This window comes from Loxodonta africana, chromosome 7 (assembly GCF_030014295.1).
Source record: "Loxodonta africana isolate mLoxAfr1 chromosome 7, mLoxAfr1.hap2, whole genome shotgun sequence".
Classification (NCBI taxonomy): domain Eukaryota; kingdom Metazoa; phylum Chordata; class Mammalia; order Proboscidea; family Elephantidae; genus Loxodonta; species Loxodonta africana.
In genome coordinates this window covers 5985780-6004705 of record NC_087348.1, presented here as the reverse complement: position 1 = coordinate 6004705, position 18926 = coordinate 5985780, and the positions used below count along the sequence as shown (strand labels likewise).

The 18926-nt window shown below is 50.9% G+C and overlaps 1 protein-coding gene across 1 annotated transcript; it reads left to right on the top strand.

Moving 5' to 3' along the window:
• The first annotated feature begins 16473 nt into the window (after positions 1-16473).
• SMIM38 (small integral membrane protein 38) lies at positions 16474-16966 on the top strand. The gene has a single exon (XM_064288955.1). The coding sequence runs from the start codon at positions 16474-16476 to the stop codon at positions 16627-16629; it is 156 nt and encodes a 51-aa protein (XP_064145025.1). The 3' UTR covers positions 16630-16966.
• The last annotated feature ends 1960 nt before the right edge of the window (positions 16967-18926 follow it).

Here is an 18926-nt window from a genome sequence, read left to right as displayed (position 1 = left end):
AGGTAAGAAAGGATCCTCCCCCAGAGTGTTTGGAGAGAACGTGGCCCTGCTGACACCCTGAATTCTGAGTTCTGGCCTCCAGAACTGTAAGGGAGTGCATTTCTGTTGTTTCAAGCCACCCAGCTTGTGGTCTTTTGTTACAGCAGCTCTAGGAAACCGATACAGACAGGTCTGAGTCCTGTCTCCCACACGTTAGGATGCGTGACCCCGGACAGTTATCTCACCTTGCTGAGTCTCTTCATCTGTCCCATGGCGCTACTCAAGGCACCTCCCTCCAGGAGTCATGGCAGGTGTCAGCGAGATGATGTGTGCCGAGCGCCAAGCCCATACCTGCCTGCACCTGCCCATGCCTGGTAAATGTGGGCCCTCCTTATTCCCGGATGGAGGAGTTACTGAAAAAATGTTAGTCGCCTTCTGCTGGCGAGTCTCTTGATGGTGGGATAACTGTATCATTAACCTCATCTTCACACTGTGCCACCGGCCCAGGCATGGGGCACGAGGGTGCAGGAGGCCTTCTCCACAGGGCTCACACCTGGCCTGAGACCCTACAGGCCACAGGAATGGACACAGCACAAGAGGGCATATGTCAAGGTTTACTGAGGGGCCACTGGGGAGGGTGGACTCCACGGACAAAGCGTTAGTCGGACAGGCCTCTCGGGAGCAGGGATGAGGGTGGGCATGACCCTGGCTTCTAGGGAAGGGAAGGGCGTGGAAGGCGGGGAGGAGGGTCCCAGTCACCTATCACTGCACAGAAACGGAGATCGTTGCTGCCTGGCGATGCTGGGGAGATGAAGTGCAAGAGTGCAACAAAGGGCTCTCAAGGGACCTGAGAGCGTGGGAGGTGCTCAGGGTTATTCTTGAAGGGTTTGCCGAAGGTGTGTGTGTGTGTGAGTGAGTGTGCACATGTGTGCGAGAGCATATGTGAGCATGTGAATGTGCAAACATGTGTAAGTGGCTAGCGTGTGCATGAGCTGTGAATATGAGTGTGTGTGAGGATGCAAGTGTGTGGGATTGTGGGTGTGTGTTAGTGTGATTGTGTGTGAGTTTGGTGAGTGTGCATGTGAGAGAATGTGTAAGTGTGCTAGTGTGAGTGCGTATGAGCATGTGTGTGAGTGTATGTGTGAGTATGTTTAAGTGTGTGGGCACGTGTGTGAGTGTGAGCATATGTGTGTGCGTGTGTGCTAGTGTGTGTGATCATATGAGTGTGTGTTAGAGTAAATGTGTGTAAGTTTGTGTGAGTGTGCATGTGAGTGTAAGAGTGTGTGAGTGTGCTTGTGTGTGTGTGTGGCGGGTTGTGTGCATGGCGTTTCACAAAGATTAACCTGGCAGTGCTATGTAAAGAGTCCGGAGGGGAAAACCCTCACCCATCAGGAGCCAGATGGCAGGGGAAGTGGGCAGGCAGAAGCCACCGCCTTTAGTGCTCATTGGCAAAGCAGCAGTGACCGAAGTAGCTCTTGGCCTTTGTGTGGCTCTGTGGCATGGTATCTCTCCAAGTGCCCGCTCAGAGGAGGCAGAGACTGAGGCAGAGCAAGTCAGTGGTTCTCAGTGTGGGTGCGACTATACCCAAAAGAACCAGTTCTCGGCGGGGTAGGACCCTCCTGGACCTGTGAGTCTCAGAGACTGGCTGTCCTCACCCAGCATGTCTTTGGGAGAACCGGTTAAACTGTGGGCCACCACTCTGCCCCCCACTCCGACTGCTGTCAGTGCCTCTGGCTCTCGCCATTGGCTTTGGGGTGCAGTGGCACTCAGACCCTCTCAGGCCCCTCTAACCTCCTGACCACTTGTCATCAATCCCACGGCCCAGATGGACCTCAAGCTTCAGCAGGTTTGGGCAGCCGCAGTCTCAGGAAGAACTTAGACGCTGCCTCAAGGAAGTATCATCTGGCTGAGTGATGGGCTGCCCTTCGGAAAGTTATCTTAATCCCCGGTTTCCTTTTCTTCTCCTCCTAGCTCCCCTCCTGCTCCTGAGACAAATCCCGGAATACAACAAAACCAAAGAGATTTTTGGAGCCGGAAGCATCCCGGGTCTCACAGACTTTCTATTGTGATCAAATAGGTTCATATCCTGACAGAAAACCATTCTCACAGCCTTACGCAACACAGCTTGGCTGGGGAGCCCTCCTTGTCTCGTGAGAACTGTCACGGAAAGGGACGTTATTGCGCCAGTTTACATGGACACCTTAGACACACCATCCGGGCTTAGCCTAACCAATGAGTGATTTCAGATTACCTGGGTGACAAACGTCGGCAAAGAGGACGGAAAACACAAACTCCTCTCGGCAGTCTCCTTGATGGAGATAGCCAGATTTTCCAAGTTCATACTGGAGACTCTTGCCTCACACAGGATTCTGAGGCACTGCCGGGTGGGTTCAAAGCGCCAACCTTTTGGTTAGTAGTCGAGTGTAAACCATTTTTGCCACCCAGGGAGCAAAGGGGACGGTTGGGTTTTGAATAGTAATGTTCATTTGGAAAGATCCCCAATTTGGAGTGAGGTCTGCAATTGCACGTGAGTGGATTGGACAGGCTAGGCTAGATTACGGCGAGGGAACAAGCGGCCCCGTCTCAGTGGCTTATGGCAACACAGGCTTGCTTCCCTGTCATGGCGCGGGCCCCAGTTGTGCTGACTTAGGCTCTACTCTGTGCCCTCTTCGCTCCAAGACCCAGGCTGACAGGGAGCCTCTATCTGGAAGATCACTCTTCTTGTGGAAGAGAAAACGGGGACATGGGAAGCCACACCCTGGCTCTCAGTGCAGCTGCCAAGAACTGCCCTCACTTCCTCTCTCATTTCTTTGGCCAAGGCGAGTCACATGGCCACCCCTGAGTTCAACATGGCCGAGCAGAGAGTCTTCCTGTTGGGAAGTGGGCACAAGGAAGGAAACCAGGACGTCTGGTGAAGCCAAGCTCCGGACCTTCACACAGGGGCCCTCTGTGCTTTGCTCAGGACCATTTTGCCACGAGGACAAATGAAAGGAGCCTCGGAGTCCTGGCTTCCCGGATAGTTGCAGTGTTTGTGGTCTCGGGCAATAAATACATCCCAGTTCTTGAAGTCTCAGTTTGCTCATCTTGGAAATGAAGCCAAAACTCCCAGCCCTGCCTTCCTCACAGGCCCATGTCCTTAGTGAAATAGGGATGAGGGAAGTGCTTTGTCAGCTCTCACATGCTTTGCAAATATATATTGGGTTGTTATTGTTGTTGTGGTCATTGTTATTAATAGCCCAGGAAGTGCGTTCATCACTGACTAAAAGAAATGTAAAACGACATTCAGTGGGAATGTGTGTGCAGTGTGGTATGTGTGTATGTGTGTATGTGTATGTGTGGTGTGTGTATATGTGTATGTGTGGGGTGTGTATGTGTGTGGTGTGTGTATATGTGTACCTGTGGTGTGTGTATGTGTATATGTGTGGGGGTATGTGTGTATGTGTGCGGTGTGTGTATATGTGTATGTATGGGGTGTGTGTGTATGTGTGGTGGTGCGTATATAAGTGTGTGTATATATCTGTGGTGTGGTGTGTGTGTATGTGTGTATATGTGTGTGTGTGGTATGTGTGTATGTGTGTGGTGTGTATGTGTGTGTGTGGTATGTGTGTATGCTGTGTGGTGTATGTGTATCTATGGTATAGTGTGTGTGTGTATATGTGTGTATGGTGTGGTGTGTGTGTGCACGCACTGGTAAGGTCTACATTTGCCCCGGTCCTCATCCACCTTCTCTGAGCCCCTGCAGCCATATCTGCAGCACAGCCCTCAGCTGACTGGACCGGTGCTGATCACCTCACTGGCGTGGCAAATCCAGAGGGTGCTGGGCCATTCAGATTCCCTTTCTTGAACTAGTGGACTGTAGGCTGGACTTATTTATGGGTGGTGTTGATGCAGAGGCTGAGGGTGCCTTTCAGGGACAGCCATCATGGGGCAGACCTGTGCAGAGCTGAGGAAGCCAGTGAGCAGGGAGAAAGAGATGAAGAAGCTGGGCCTAGAGGTTGGTGGCCTCCGAGGGAGAAGTGACCCCAGTTGCTGTGGCTCTCAGTGGTGTTCTAGCTTGCTCTCCGTAAGGCAGCCTATGGCCAGCGTATGGCTTCCTTCCTTTGCCTGAGCTAGCCCAGGTGGCTTCCCGTTCCTGATAACTGACCAAGCCCTGACCATGAGAACTACCCACTGGTGACAATGGTGACTCCCAGGAGGCACTGGACACAAACTCCTCAGGTGGCTGTGAGAATATGGTGTTTGTGGGTGACAGGTGGTTCTCTCATGGCACTTGTTTGGTGACAATGGGGCACCTTCTTGTGGCTCAAGGCTCAATCCAATTCTGAAAGTCATCTTCTGTGTCTCAGTCTCCTGGGGCCACCATAACAAAACACCGCAAGGTGGGTGGCCTTAAAGAACAGAAATTTATTTCCTCACAGTCTGGAGGTTAGAAGTCCAAATCAGGGTATCGGCCACGTTGACTCCTCCTGGGGCTTTGAGAGAGGAACCGGCCCACGCCTCTCCCGCCTACGCCTCTCTCGCAGCTTCTGGTGGCGGCCGGCGGTCCTTGGCGTCCTTTGCCGCTTGTAGGTGCAGCTGCCTCCGGTGTCACGTGGTGTCTGTCTTCCCCCGTGTGTGACTCTGTTTCCATGCCTGTTCTTGGCTTTTATGAGACGCCACTTGGGAGAGATGAGGGTTATGACCTGCCCTAGCCTGCTACGACTTCACTAATTTAACCGATAACATCTGCAAAGAAAGACCCTATTCCACACAAGGCTATGCTCACCAGTGCAGGGGTTAGGACTTCAGCAGACTTTCTGGGAGATGCAGTTCAACCCGTAACACTCAGGTGTGGGTCCTTTTCTGAGGAACACTCTTATTTACTCTTCCAAAAAAAAAAAAAAAAAATCACTTTGCGTGTAGTACATTAAAACGCAACAAAACAAAAGAAACCAATTCTCATCAAGTTGATTTCAAGTCATGGCAACCCCACGTGGGTCAGAGCAGAACTGTGTTCCACAGGGTTTTCAATGGCTGCGATCTTTTGGAAATAGATTACCAGGTCTTCTTCCAAGGTGCCTCTGAGTGGATTTGAACCACCAACCTTTCAGTTAGTAGCTGAGTGCTTAACTGTTTGTGCCACTGTGGGACTCTTTGTGTATACATGGCAGGCCCTCAAATGTGTCCCCCAAATCCTCAGCATCCATCGTCCGCCTCCCTTTTTCATTTAAAAACTAAGAGAGAGGGAGAGAGAGAGAATTGAGGCTGTCATGCTTGGGAAGCTGCCGACGTTTCCTCCCCGCCAGCTCGGTGCATTTCCTTCATCTCTTTTTTTCTTTTTTTTAATACTGTTAGGTCATCTTCTTTTTAATTTCTGGGAAAATATTTTGAGTATTTCCAAAGCACCTTGACATTCATTCCACGTGAGAGTAATGGCCCAGTCTCTTCCTCCCGGTTCCTCTCAAAATTCCTGCTGGTTTCTTCTCTTGCAAAGCAAATGCCCTTCCCCCTGCTGCCCTCGCCCCCCTCTCCGTGGAGAAAGAAAAGGTCCCATGCTCTTGCTGGGGTCTTTAGGCGACCCAAATACATCACCGCAGCCTAAGACGGCTCCCTTGCTTGCTGGGAGGAGGCCCAGCCGCCTTCAAAGGTGCCTCCTCGAAAGCCAAGGCAAACTTCTGCCTACTGACTCTTTCAAAGAGCCTCCCTCCGTGGGGGGAGCCGTGAATGCCGTCTGGGTTCATTGATAAAAAAAAAAAAAAGGTCTTGTTTTTAGGGCCGCTGAATATATTAATGGGTTGTCCCAGAGGACAGTTCGTATTTGCAAAGGGGTACAGTTCCCTCTCACCTCCCTGTGGCCTGACAAAATAAAATGATGTCCAGGTTCAGACACCCTTCCCAGGCACCTTCCGGGACATGCTTCATTTAATTTGGAGCTTGGCAGCAAGTCCAGCAAGATACCAGTTTCCCTAAAACCCCAAAGAGTTAAGCTGAAATTGTTAATATTCCTCTCTTTGGCCCCACGTCCCGTATTCTAATGTATGAACTCAGTCATTCAGACATGAGGGAGGCCCATATGTTTCCCCCGCTAGGCAGCAGCTTGCCCTTCCTGCATAATTAGGTGGGGTCTCGGCTGAAATGTTCATAAAAACAATTCTGCAAACACTTGCTTAGGGAGACCCTACTCATATATATACACGGCACATGTAAGTATTTTTAACCCCACGTTCAAAGCCTGGGTCACTTTGTCTTTCCTTGTCCAGGGACGCCGAGGCCGAGGTGAGAAAAACTCGGGGAGGTTATTAAGAATTCTGACAAGGTAGGCTGAATAAATTGTGTTTTCTTTGTGAGTCTTAATCCGGTGTTGTACTGGCTTCTTGGACATGGCTAATTTATTTGGAATTTCATTCTCTTCCTGACAGCGCCCTTGACTAGCTGTTTGATCACCCCGAGCAAAGTTACATACCAGCTTTCAACTGTTGGAAGTAGAGCGGTGTAATTTTTCTCCAGTGCATTCTCCCGGGTCGGGCTTTATCCCAGCAGCAGAACATTTCAAATAGCTGGGGCCATCCCTTGTTCTCGAGAGAGACCGGCCGAGGAGGGGGCTCGCTAGACGAGGAAGCCCTTCACTTTTCTCCACTTGTCCCACTGTTTGGGATTTTAATCTGCTTTTGTGGCGAGAGAAGAAAGAAAATTAATTTTCGTCCGTCTGGGAGTAAGGGCAGTTGAGTAGAAAGGCAGTTTGCAAGCACGTTCTGTTCATTCCAGCGGTCTGTGCTGGCTGGGCTGGATTTTTTTTTTTTAAATCTTGTGGGAAATAATATGTAAGAAAACAGCTGACATTTCCACAGTCTTCACATATCCATCTCAGTGACATCAATTATGTTCATCATATCGTCCAACCGTCACCCTTAAAACCAGCTGCCGAGTCCAGCTCACGGCAACCCCACGCATGTCCGAGTAGAACTGTGCTCCACAGGGTTTTCGATGGCTGATTTTTCAGAAGTAGATTGCCAGGCCTTTCTTCTGAGATACCTCTGGGTGGACTTGAAGTGTTAACCTTTTCATTAGCAGCCAAGTGCTTAACCATTTATACCACCCAGGGTCTCTAACAATCACTCTTACCTGTTTCCAAATTATAGCATCATTTTTAACAGGAGCTCCATGTTCTCTAAGCATTGAATCTTTCTTTCTCCTCCCTCCTCCCCTTGGTAACCACTAGTAAACTCTGGTCTTCGTACACTTGCCTATTTTAGATATTTCATCTAACCGGGGTCATACAGTATTTATCCTTTCGTGGCTGACTTATTTCACTCAGCATGGTTATTTCAAGGCTCATGCACGCCACAGCATGTATCAGGACTTCATTTCTCTTTGTGGTTGAGTAGTATCCCATTGGAGAGGGCTCATAAAAAAGACAGGAAAGAAAGAAAAGACCAAAATGGATGTCAGAAGAGACTCTGAAACTTGCTCTTGAATATCGAGTAGCTAAAGCAAGAAGAAAAAATGATGACGTAAAAGAGCTGAACAGAAGATTTCAAAGGGCGGTTGGAGAGGACAAAGTATTATAATGAAATGTACAAAGACCTGGAGACAGAAAACCAAAAGGGAAGAACACTCTCAGCATTTCTCAAGCTGAAAGAACTGAAGAAAAAATTCAAGCCTTGAGTTGCAATAGTGAAGGATTCTATGGGGAAAATATTAAATGACACAGAAAGCATCCAAAGAAGATGAAGGAATACACAGAGTCTCTATACCAGAAAGAATTGGTCAACGTTCAACCATCTCAGGAAGTAGTATACAATCAAGAACTGATGGTATTGAAGGAAGAAGTCCTAGCTTCACTGAAGACATAGGCAAAAAGCAAGGCTCCAGGAATTGATGTAATACTGACTGAGATGTTTCTACGAGTGGACATGGTACTAGAAGCGCTCACTCATCTATGCCAAGAAATTTAGAAGATACCTACCTGGCCAAGGACTGGAAGAGATCCATATTTGTGCCCATTCCGAAGAAAGGCGATCCAATAGAATGAGTGTCTTAGGCTAGGTTCTCTAGAAAAACAAAACCAGAAAAAATATATATAGAAAGAGATTTATATCAAGGAAATGGCTCATGTGATTGTAGAGGCTGGAATGTCCCAATTCCTTGGGTCAGGCTGGAGGCTTCTCCTGATTCACATAGCCATAGGGGCTGGCGAACCCAAGATTGGCTTGTCAGACAACAGGAATCTTGCTCTCAGGCTGTGAAAACCGATGAAGCCCAAGATCAGCAGGCAAGACGGTAGGTAAGGTGCTAACTCAAGTCCCAGGAACCAGAGGTCAGGTGACAGGAGCCAGCTGCAGGATCCACAGGGAGCAAAAGCCAGCGAACCTCGGCAGAGAGTCCACCTACTTTGGATGCAGGCCACACCCCCCAGTGAAATTCCCTGTCAACTGATTGGCCACTCACAGCAGATCCCATCATGGAGGTGATCACACTGTATCAAATTTCATCATGGAAGTGATCACATCATACGACTGCCAAACTACATCATAACTGACAAACAGCTGAGAATCATTGCCCAACCAAGTTGACACACAACCTTAATGATCACAATGAAATTATCGAACAATATCATTAATATCACACACAAGTAAAAGTTTGCTGGAAATCATTCAAAAACAGTTGCAGCAGGACATTAACAGGGAACTGCCAGAAATTCAAGCTGGATTCAGAAGAGGACGTGGACCAGGGATACTATTGCTGATGTCAGGTGGATCTTGGCTGAAGGCAGAGAACACCAGAAAGATATTTACCTGTGTTTTATTGACTGTGCAAAGGCATTTAACTGTGTGGATCATAATGAATTATGGATAACACTGCAAAGAATGGGAATTCCAGAACACTTAATTGTGCTCATGAGGAACCTGTACATAGATCAAGGGACAGTTGTTAGAACAGAACAAGGGGATACTGTGTGGTTTAAAGTCAGGACAGGTGTGTCAGGGCTGTGTCCTTTCACCATACCTATTCAATCTGTATGCTGAGCAAATAATCTGAGAAACCTGACTATACGAACAAGAATGGGGCATCAGGCCTGGAGGAAGACTCGTTAACAACCTGCGATATGCAGGCGACTCAATCTTGCTTGCTGAAAGTGAAGAAGACTTGAAGCACTTATTGAAGAAGATCAAAGAACACAGCCTTCAGCAGCGATTATACCTCAACATAAAAAACAAAACAAAAAACAAAAATCCTCACAACTGGACCAATAAGTGACATCGTGATAAACAGAGAAAAGATTAAAGTTGTCAAGGATTTCATTTTACCTGGATCCACAATCAACAGCCATGGAAGCAAACAAACAACAACAACAAAAAAACCCCTGCCCTCGAATCGATTCCGACTCGTAGTGACCCTATAGGACAGAGTAGAGCTGCCCTGTAGAGTTTCCAAGGAGCACCTGGTGGATTTGAACAGCCGACCTCTTGGTTAACAGCCGTAGCGCTTAATCACGACGCCACCAGGGTTTCTGCCATGGAAGCAGCAGTCAAGAAATCAAAGGACACATTGCATTGGGCAAATCGGCTGTAAAAGACCTCTTTAGAGTGTTAAAAAGCAAAGACGTCACTTTGAGGACTAAGTTGTGCCTGACCCAAGCAATGGTATTTTGAATCGTCTCGTATGCATGCAAAAGCTGGACAATGCATAAGAAAGACTGAAGAAGAATTGATGCCTTTTAGTTATGGTCTTGGCAAAGAATATTAAATATACCATGGACTGCCAGAAGAATGAACAAATCTGACTTGGAGGAAGTACAATCAGAATTTTCCTTAGAAGCAAGGACGGCCAGACTTCATCTCACATACTTTGGACATGTTATCAGGAGGGACCAGTCCATGGAAAAGGACATCATTCTTGGTAAAGTAGAGGGTCAATGAAAGACAGAAAGACCCTCGAGGAGATGGACTAACATAGTGGCTGCAACAACGGACTCAAATATAGCAACAACTGTGAGGATGGTGCGTGACCAGGCAGTGTTTTGTTCTGTTGTATGTGGGGTCGCTGTGAGTTGGAACCAACTCAACTCTAGCTAACAACACAGTATTCTGTTGTGTGTATACACCACATTTTGTTTATCCATTCATCTGTTGATGGACATTTAGGCTGTCTGCGGCTTTGAGATGCAATATTCTCAGGGGCAGAGATAGGGTCGGCTGCCAGCCCTCAGAGGGTGCTAACCGCAAAGCCTCCACTGTCTGCAGGGTCTTGGGCTGTGTCGTGGCAGAGACAGGAGCTGACGTCATGCTCTCCTAACACACACTTCTGCAATTTCGGCAGTGTTTGGCTCCCCACCACCCTTTTTTAATGACAAGCATGTCTTACTTGCTTTTGCAACTTGAAACATAAGAAGGATTTTCGGTAAGACCCCACTGCTTCTGAGAACGTCTCAGTATTAGCATAGTTGTAGCTGGTGGTCTTACAATTTTGGCAGAATCAGGTCTAATTCAAAGATGTGCTTCCTCTAATTTGCTCTCTCATCCCTGGCCCATGCAATGAATTCTTTGTTGTTGTTGCTGCCTTCGAGTCAGTGCCCCCCTCACGGTGACCCCACGCACAGCAGAACGAAACAGTGCCCAGTCCTGCACCATCCCCATGATGTTTCAGACTGGACTGTTGTGATCCGTGGGGGTTTTCACGGGACGATTTTCGGAAGTAGATCACCTGGACTTTCTCCCTAGTCCGTCTTCACCTGGAAGCTCTGCTGAAACCTGTTCAGCTTCATAGCAACATGAAAGCCTCTCGGGACAGGTGGGTGGCGGCTGTGGATGAAGCGCCTTGGCTGGGAATCAAACCTGGGTCTCTGTCACGGATTGCAAAAGTTCCACCACTGAACCACCGCTGCCTCCACAGTGAATTCTTACCAAGTGCCTGCTAGGTACCAGGAGCTAGCCTGAGCTCTGGGGGATTAGGTGAGAGCTTACATTCTAGAAATATAGAAGTCCATAAAAGATTCCAGATGATGTCAGTGCTGTGATGTAAGTAAAAAGCAAAGCCAAGATGATCGAGGCCCCCTGGGTGAATGACCGAGAGCCCCTGGGTGGCAGAGCTGCACTTGGTCCACTGGGTCCGGGGTGCAGATCCTGCGTTTGAGGCAGGGCAGTTTACTTGCTCCTTGTGACACCTCAGCGGGGCTTTTCCCTCTGCAAGGCACTCTTATGCCAGCCTTGCTTGCACAAGAAGGGGAGGGAAGTCTATTATCCTGTTTTACAGATGAAGAAGCTGAGGCCCAGAGCGCGGCAGTGACACTTTGATGGAGACCCAGCTTGGCAATGGCTCATCAGTGGCAACTGGAATGGAGTCCTTGAGGGTCCTTCCTGGGGCTGTCACCCATCATGTCCTGGGGGGGACCGGGCTTTTTCCCCGCATGGCCTTGAGCTGCTTTTGCCTCCCCCACCCTTCTCCGTGGATCTCACCTGTGGAAAGATTTCACTCACGGTTATTGAATTGTTGTTAGGTGCCGTCGAGTTGGTCCTGATTCATAGCGACCCTGTGCACAACAGAACAAAACTCTGCCCCGTCCTGCGCCATCCTCACCATTGTTGTTATGCTTGAGCCCATTGTTGCAGCCACTGTGTCAATACATCTCGTTGAGCGTCTTCCTCTTTTTGCTGACCCTGTACTTTACCAAGCACGATGTCCTTCTCCAGGGACTAGTCCCCCCATAACATGTCCAAAGTGTGTGAGATGTGGTCTTGCCATCCTTGCTTCTAAGGACCATTCTGGTGGTACTTCTCCCAAGACAGATTTGTTCATCCATTGGATATATTCAGTATTCTTCACCAACGCCACAATTCAAAGGCTTCAATTCTTCTTTATTCGTTGTCCAGCTCCTGCATGCATTTGAGGTGATTGAAAACACCATGACTTGGGTCAGGCACACCTTAGTCTTCATGGCGACATTTTTGCTTTTTAACACTTTAAAGAGGTCTTTTACAGCCAATTTGCCCAAAGCAGTGTATCATTTGATTTCTTGGCTGCCGCTTCCATGGGCGTTGATTGTGGGTCCAGGTGTGGGTCCAACCTGTCCCCCGTGGATGGCCCTACTGGAATCTGAAATATCAGTGGCATAGCTCCCAGCATCACAGCCTCACGCAAGCCACATATGACAGATGAGTGATGAATAAGTTGAATTATGTCCCCCAAAAGGTATGCTGAAGTCCTGAGCCTTACATCTGTGAATGTGACCTTGTTTAGTAAATACGGCCTATCTTTGAAGATATTATCAGTTAAGCCACACCAGAGTAGAAACCAAAAAACCAAACCCAGTGCCGTTGAGTCAATTCTGACTCATAGCGACCGTATAGGACAGAGTAGAACTGCCCCATAGACTTCCAAGGAGCACCTGGTGGATTCAAACTTCTGACCCTCTGGTTAGCAGCCATAGCACTTAACCACTAAGCCACCAGGGTTTCTACCAGAGTAGGGTTTACCAGAGTGGGGTGCGTCCTGATCCCACATGAGTGGTGTCTCATAAAAGGCAAGAAAAGATATGAAGGCAGGGCCACAGAGGGGGTAGACAGATGCTCTGTGAAGATACGTCTCCAAGCCAAGGAATGCCAAGAGACTCCTGGGGCTGTCAGAATCTGAGAGACACAAGGAAGGATCTTCTCCTAGAGCTGAGAGAGAGCTTAGTCCTGCCAATGCCGTGAAGTCGGACTTGTAGCTCCCAGAACTGTGACAGAAAGAATGTGAGTGCTTTAAACCTTCTACTCTGTGATATTTTGTTAGGAGACTGTCTTAGTCATCTAGTGTGGCTATACCAGAAATACCACAGGTGGATGGCTTTAACGGAAAGAAATTTATTCTCTCACAGTCTAGTAGGCTACAAGTGCAAATTCAGGGTGTCGGCTCCAGCGGAAGGCTTTCTCTCTGTGTTAGCTCTGGAGGAAGGTCCTTGTCATCAATCTTCCTCTGGACTAGGAGCTTCTCCGTGCAGGAACCCTGGGTCTAAAGGATGTGCTCCGCTCCTGGCACTACTTTCGCAGTGGTATGAGGTCCCCACTCTCTGCTTGGTTCCCTTTCCTTTTATCTCTTGTAAGATAAAAGGTGGTGCAGGCCACACCCCAGGGAAACTCCCTGTACACTGGATCAGGGATGTGACCTGAGCAAGGGTGTTACAGTCCACCCTAGTCCTCTTTAATCGCAGGCAGAAATCATGATTTATAACACATAGGAAAATTACAAAATGGAGGACAAACACACAATACTGGGAATCATGCCTAACCAAATTGACACATATTTTGGGGGGGACACAATTCAATCCATGACGGGGGGGGGAACAAACATTCCAGAAATTGCTGATAGAGGTGCTCACCATCCTTGACAGGTGATTGAGGACAAGGGTGCACCTGGGAGAAACGGGGTGGGGTGAGGGGTGGGAAAAACCAAACTGGTTGCCGTCGAGTTGATTCCAACTCATAGTGACTCTGTAGGACGACAGAGTAGAACCGCCCCATATGGTTTCCAAGGCTCTAATTTTTACGGAAGCTGACTGCCACATCTTCCTCCCACGGGGTGGCTGGGTTCCAACTGCCGACCTTTCAGTTAGCGGCCCAGTGTTTGTTGATTTTGACTCATGGCAGAATCATGCGTTGTAGCGTGCAACTGCTCCATGAGGGGTTTCTCGGCTGTACTCTTTATGGAAGCAGGTCACCAGGCCTTTCTTCTGTGGGACTCCTGGGTGGGTTCTGTCAACTTTTAAGTTAGTTGTTGTTGTTAGTTGCCATCGAGTTGATTCCTACTCATGGCGACCCCATGTGTTACAGAGGAGTACTGCTCCACAAGATTTTTTTTGACTGCGGTCTTCATGGAAGCAGATTGCCAGGCCTTTCTACCTTGGTGCCACTGGGCGGGTGCGAACCTCCAGTCTTTCGGTTAGCAGTCGAGCGTAAACTGTTTACGCCACCCCGGTGCGCATAGACACTGGTGAGAGGATCTGAGGAGGCAGATGGGGCACTGACCGTGTCCCCAGATGCGCCATCGCTGCTGCTGAGAGGGTGACTGGGGAGTTTCCTCCCGTGAAGTAGCGTACACTGGAACACTGACTTCACGGGTGACGTGGGCCCCGCATGAGCCAATGCAGGTGAGTGATGGCGTGTTGGCTGTGCTTTAGTTAACCCTTGATTATGTCTTCCATGTAGGCAATGGTCACCTCGCCCCCCTAGGTCCCCCAAGTACAGGTTCCACATAGATCCTTCTCAGGAGACGTTGGCCCTGGGAGTTGCCGCAGCTCCTTCCTCTTCTGAAGGGCGCGCTGACCTCCATCTTTGCTGACTCATGGAGCTCGGGGTCGTCCAGGTGAGCAGGGGCCTGCTGCCATGACCCTGGATCATCTCACGTGCGTGTACACCACATGAGCGGGGCTGTTGACTTTGCGTGTCTGATTGTGCGCTTGGCAAACACAGAGGGTTTTGTCAAGGCCACCTTGTTCCCACCTGGCCAGGTGGAGCACTGCGGGCTGTGAGGGTGAGGACGGCTCTGGCCTGATTGGAGCTGGTGGCTCGGGCTCCCCAAGACGCCCCAACCTGGAGATGTCAACCTCTCAGGTGAGTGAATGCCCCTTAGAAATCAGCCTGTTTCTCTCTCCAGGGCTCCTTGTTGCTTCCTCCCTTGAGACCCCTGCCCCCTGTACAGGTGGTTTCTCTTGGAAACGACTGAGGGATTTTTGCAACTTTCCGGAAGCCCTGTTGAGTAATCACTGCTTTGTGAGAGGCTTTATTTGATTGCTGACTTTTTGATGGGCTCCTAATATCTACATCCTCACATACGTTTGAAGTGGTCTTCCAATCTCTGTGTGTGGAAAATATGCTCTGGGCAAAACGTGGTCTGAGAATCACGCCAGCAGATGGAGTGGGTGACTTGGCCCGGCCCATCTCGGGGACAGAGCTGACGTGTGCAGCACGGAAAGACATTGCCATCCGGAGCCAAGCAGAGCACAGTGCGTTTTTGAGGTGGCATGTGTCAGCTTAGGTGACGTGTACGTTCCCAAGGTGAGGGCTCGAAGGTGTGATGCAGAAGAGAGCTTGGCGTCGCCTAGCACATGGTGAATGCATGACGCGCGCTCGCTGTGGTCATTACCGTGAAGACGACAAGCCGGCACCGTCATCACCCACCACGTCTCACTTCATGGGGCCAACCCCTTGCATTTATTCCTTACAACGAACCTGCTGGGAAAGCTGGCCACTTTGTAGATAAGGCGTATGTGTGCATGAATCTATGTGGTATACGGACATGTGTGCAAGCATGTGTCCATGTGCACGTCCTGCATGAGTGTGTACCTGTGTGAATGCCTGTGTATATGTGCATGTTTGCCCATGTACATATGTGTGCATATCTATGTTTGTGTTGCACATGTGTGCATGCATGTGTTTGCTTATGTTCACGTGTGTGTGTGCATATGTGCTTGTACACACAAGTGTGAGGGTGCAGAGGAGGGTGGGCACATGCTGTCATCTAACAAATGGTGTGGGGGCGCTTCTCTGGGCATCATCTTTGTCGTCTTTTTCTGGGAGTGCTTCCACACCAGGCACTTGCTAGGCATGGACGAGATAAACACCCTCCCTATCTTGGTCCTCAGGATGGCCCCAGTAAAGAATCCGAGGCCCAGAGAGGTTGCACAACCTGCCAAGGCCACACAGCCAGGACAGGTGGGACCTCGCTTCAGGCTTAGGCAGCTGTGAGGGTGTGATGGGACCCTGTGGAGTGCTCTGCCCCAGCTTGGGTCCGGGGCTCTCATCCAAGGCCTCTGCCGGGGCTGGGAGGCGGGCAGGGGGCTGGCCCCTTCTAGGGTGCCTGTCCTCCCTGGGTTCAGGTTCTTCCTGGTGAGCACTGAGCTGTCCGTCGGCCAGGTCAGCGCTGCCCATTGCTCCCGGGTGCATCCCGGGTCGCCTCTGGGCTCTGGGCTGACTGGTGGTGCCCCCTCTTTCCCTTTTCTTTTGCACAGCCCCCCGCCCACCAGGCCTGCTGCTGCTGCCCAGCCTGCGGAGGCTGCTTGGACAGCGCTGGCCTCCAGAAGTGATAGCTAATTGGGGAGAGAAAGAGCCCGATTGTCTGCTGGGCCGGAAGAGACGGCGCAGGCTGCTGAAAGAGCCCTGGAGAAGGTGGCCAGCTTCGCCCAGCAGCTGCCGGCCGGAGGTGTCGGGGATTACGTCAGCGCTGGCGGGCAGGAGGAGCCGGGAGAGGCGGCCGGCCCGCAGCCTCGCGTCCCCCCGCTGCCACAATGCGGCCATTGTCGCCCCGAGAGCCGTTCATCTGGATGAATAGTCCACAGGCCTCTCGACCGAGGGGCTGTTAGCCGTCCCCGGCCTGTCCCCTCACATGCCAGGGGTCCCTGGATTGCAGTCTGGCTGGGCTGCTGGGTGGCTGGGGGCACCTCGGGGTCCACCCCTCTAAGTTCGTGGGGGCCTTGCAGGCCACAGGCTGGACTGAGTTCTGGGTTCCCAGGCTGCCAGCTACATGCCCCCTGTCTTGGGCATGGCCTCGGGGTTTGGGGGCAGTGCGGGCCCTGACCCTCTCATACTCCTGCTGGTGGCTATCTTGTTGGCTCGTTTCCTCCTGTGGTCCTGCCTTGGGGCCTTCATTGACTACAGACTGGCCCGGCAGCTCCCACGCAAGCCCAAGGAGGACTAGGGCCACCGGGGAAGGATGAGAGGGCTAGCCCCAGGGCCCGGCCTGCCCGAGGTGGGAGGTCCTGCCTGGGTCTCGGCCTGCAGGGATGGGGTGAGTGTGAAGCCAGTGGTCTTTGATTCCCATCCCTGAGACAGCTACCCGTAGGCACAGAGAGGCCTGGTTGGAACACGCTTACCCAGTCTGACCAGGGGTGCCTAGTGGGGGTGGCCACCCACGTGTGGGGACAGAGGGACCCCACTGCCTCTCAGTCCCCCAGCTTCTGGGGTCTCCTGTTGGAGTGACCCTGAGGATCGGTCTTGCCTCCCATTCTTTATAAATACATTCTTGGGAATCGCAAAGAGGGGCCGCAAAGAGGGGCCGGGGGAGCCATACAGGCTGGGCAGAGGGGCCTCAGGGATATAGGAGCCCTGCTGCCCAAAGCTATACCTGCCTCCTCTAGTCTCTGTCATCACTGCAAATGTCCTCCCTCCCCAGGGGCCAGAGAGCAAGTGCAGACAGCTGCCTGGTCCCTAGGGCAAATCCCTAGGTAAAGTCCAAAGATAGCCTTGGGAGACCCAAATTCCAGTCCGGCTGATCCTGAGAAAACTCTACCTGCCTGAACCTTAGTTTCCCATCTGTAAAAATGGGCACAATACTCCCTCCCTCAGAAGGTTATGATGAGGGTCAAATACGGTGGGCTGGGAGAGCCCCCTGAGATCTGCAAACTGTTGGACACGAGGGAGAAGCCAAGACACCCAGGCCCTTGTGCTCCACAGGGTGTTTAAGTGTGCATCAGGGACATGCTAGAGAAGAGGGACAGGGCTGGACAGGGCAGCAAACTTGATCTGGGTCCAGGAACCCAGCCACCTCCCCATCGCATTAGCTGAGATTCACTCCCTGAGTGAATGAGCAGGTCTATACTAGGACAGTGGTTCTCGCCTTGGCCGCAGGTGCGAATCGCCTGGGGAGATTTAAGCAAATATGATGTCCAAGCCCCACCCCAGACCCACTGTGTCATAGTCCCTGCTGGGCGGAGGGAAGGCCCAGGGCATCTGTATATCCTAGGACCCTCTAAGAGATGCTGAGCCACAGCCAGGGCTGGTACCTCTGTGTGGAACCACTAGATGGAAGCAATGCTTGGGGACATCTCCAAAGGGAGACATGGACTGAGACAAAAAGTCCCCGGAAGGCCACTGCAAGGGCATGAGCAGCACCTTTCTCTTTGGAACAAACATGGAAGAGGCGGATGGCTCAGGGCACCCGAGACAAGTCACCCGGACATGAACCTTGCAAAGAGTTGGCGACCCTGGTGAATTCCCCGAAGAGTTGGCGCGTCAATCAGAAGCAGAGTCTTAGGTGGCCATTGTTGTTGCTAGGTTCCATCAAGCGGGCTCTGACTCATGGCGACCCCTGTACGACAGAACAAAATGTTGCCCTGTCCTGAGTCGTCTTCATGACCGTTGGCATGTTTGAGTCCATTGTGGCAGCTAGTATGTCAATCCATCTCACGGAGGGCTTCCCTCATTTTTGCTGACTGTCCACTTTGCCAACCATGACGTCCTTTCCTAGCCATACGTGGCCATTAGGGAGCTGGGGTCGCTGACCCATGCAAGTAGACACTTGGCGGTGGGCACTGGGGACATCTTAGCCAGGGCCACGCGTTTGCAGCATCTGTGGCTGAATGGGCCACAGGCGGGAGCCAGGGCGCAGCTGGTGCTGTGTTTGTGGCACCCAGTGAACTCAGCTATGCCGAGAAGGCCTTATTTTGCTCCCACAGGAGCTGCTGTGTTCCAGGGAAGAAGGGAGGGCAGGAACCAGGGACCTGGTCAACGGAAGCAGCTGACAGCAGGAGGTGGAACTGTACCTCTCCTGGACCGCTGGAGAGAGAGGTTTTGATGGGGTAGGGTCCAGGGGACTATTGAAGGTGGTTCGGATAAGCGTTCCTTCTTATTAATGACAGCTTAGGAAGTCTGTCCAGGGCAGGGTCACCGTGCCTGTTGTGATTTTCTAGGGCTGTTGGAACAGCTCTTCTCTGAGCCATTGTTTTATTCCAGGGCCAGACAGCAGGCAAGAGTCAGGCCCCCTGTGTCAAGGACAATGGCCATGGTGTCGGCAAGGGGGCCTGTCGGGACACTCTCGCCTGATCGTAAGGTTGGGTAGGGAGGGACCATTCACATTGCTCTTTAAGGAAGACGTCCAACCGTCTTTAAAATGATTGCGTGTGATTTTGTCGCTCTCTTTAAGGAAGGAAAATCACACTTGTTGTCATAATGTGTCCTGATCAAGGTCGGGCAGTCAAACATTCCCATTTGCCCGGG

What these genes read in the sequence shown, in the direction of transcription:
- SMIM38 (XM_064288955.1), top strand. Translation starts at nt 16,474, where the DNA reads ATGGCCTCGGGGTTTGGGGGCAGTGCGGGCCCTGACCCTCTCATACTC.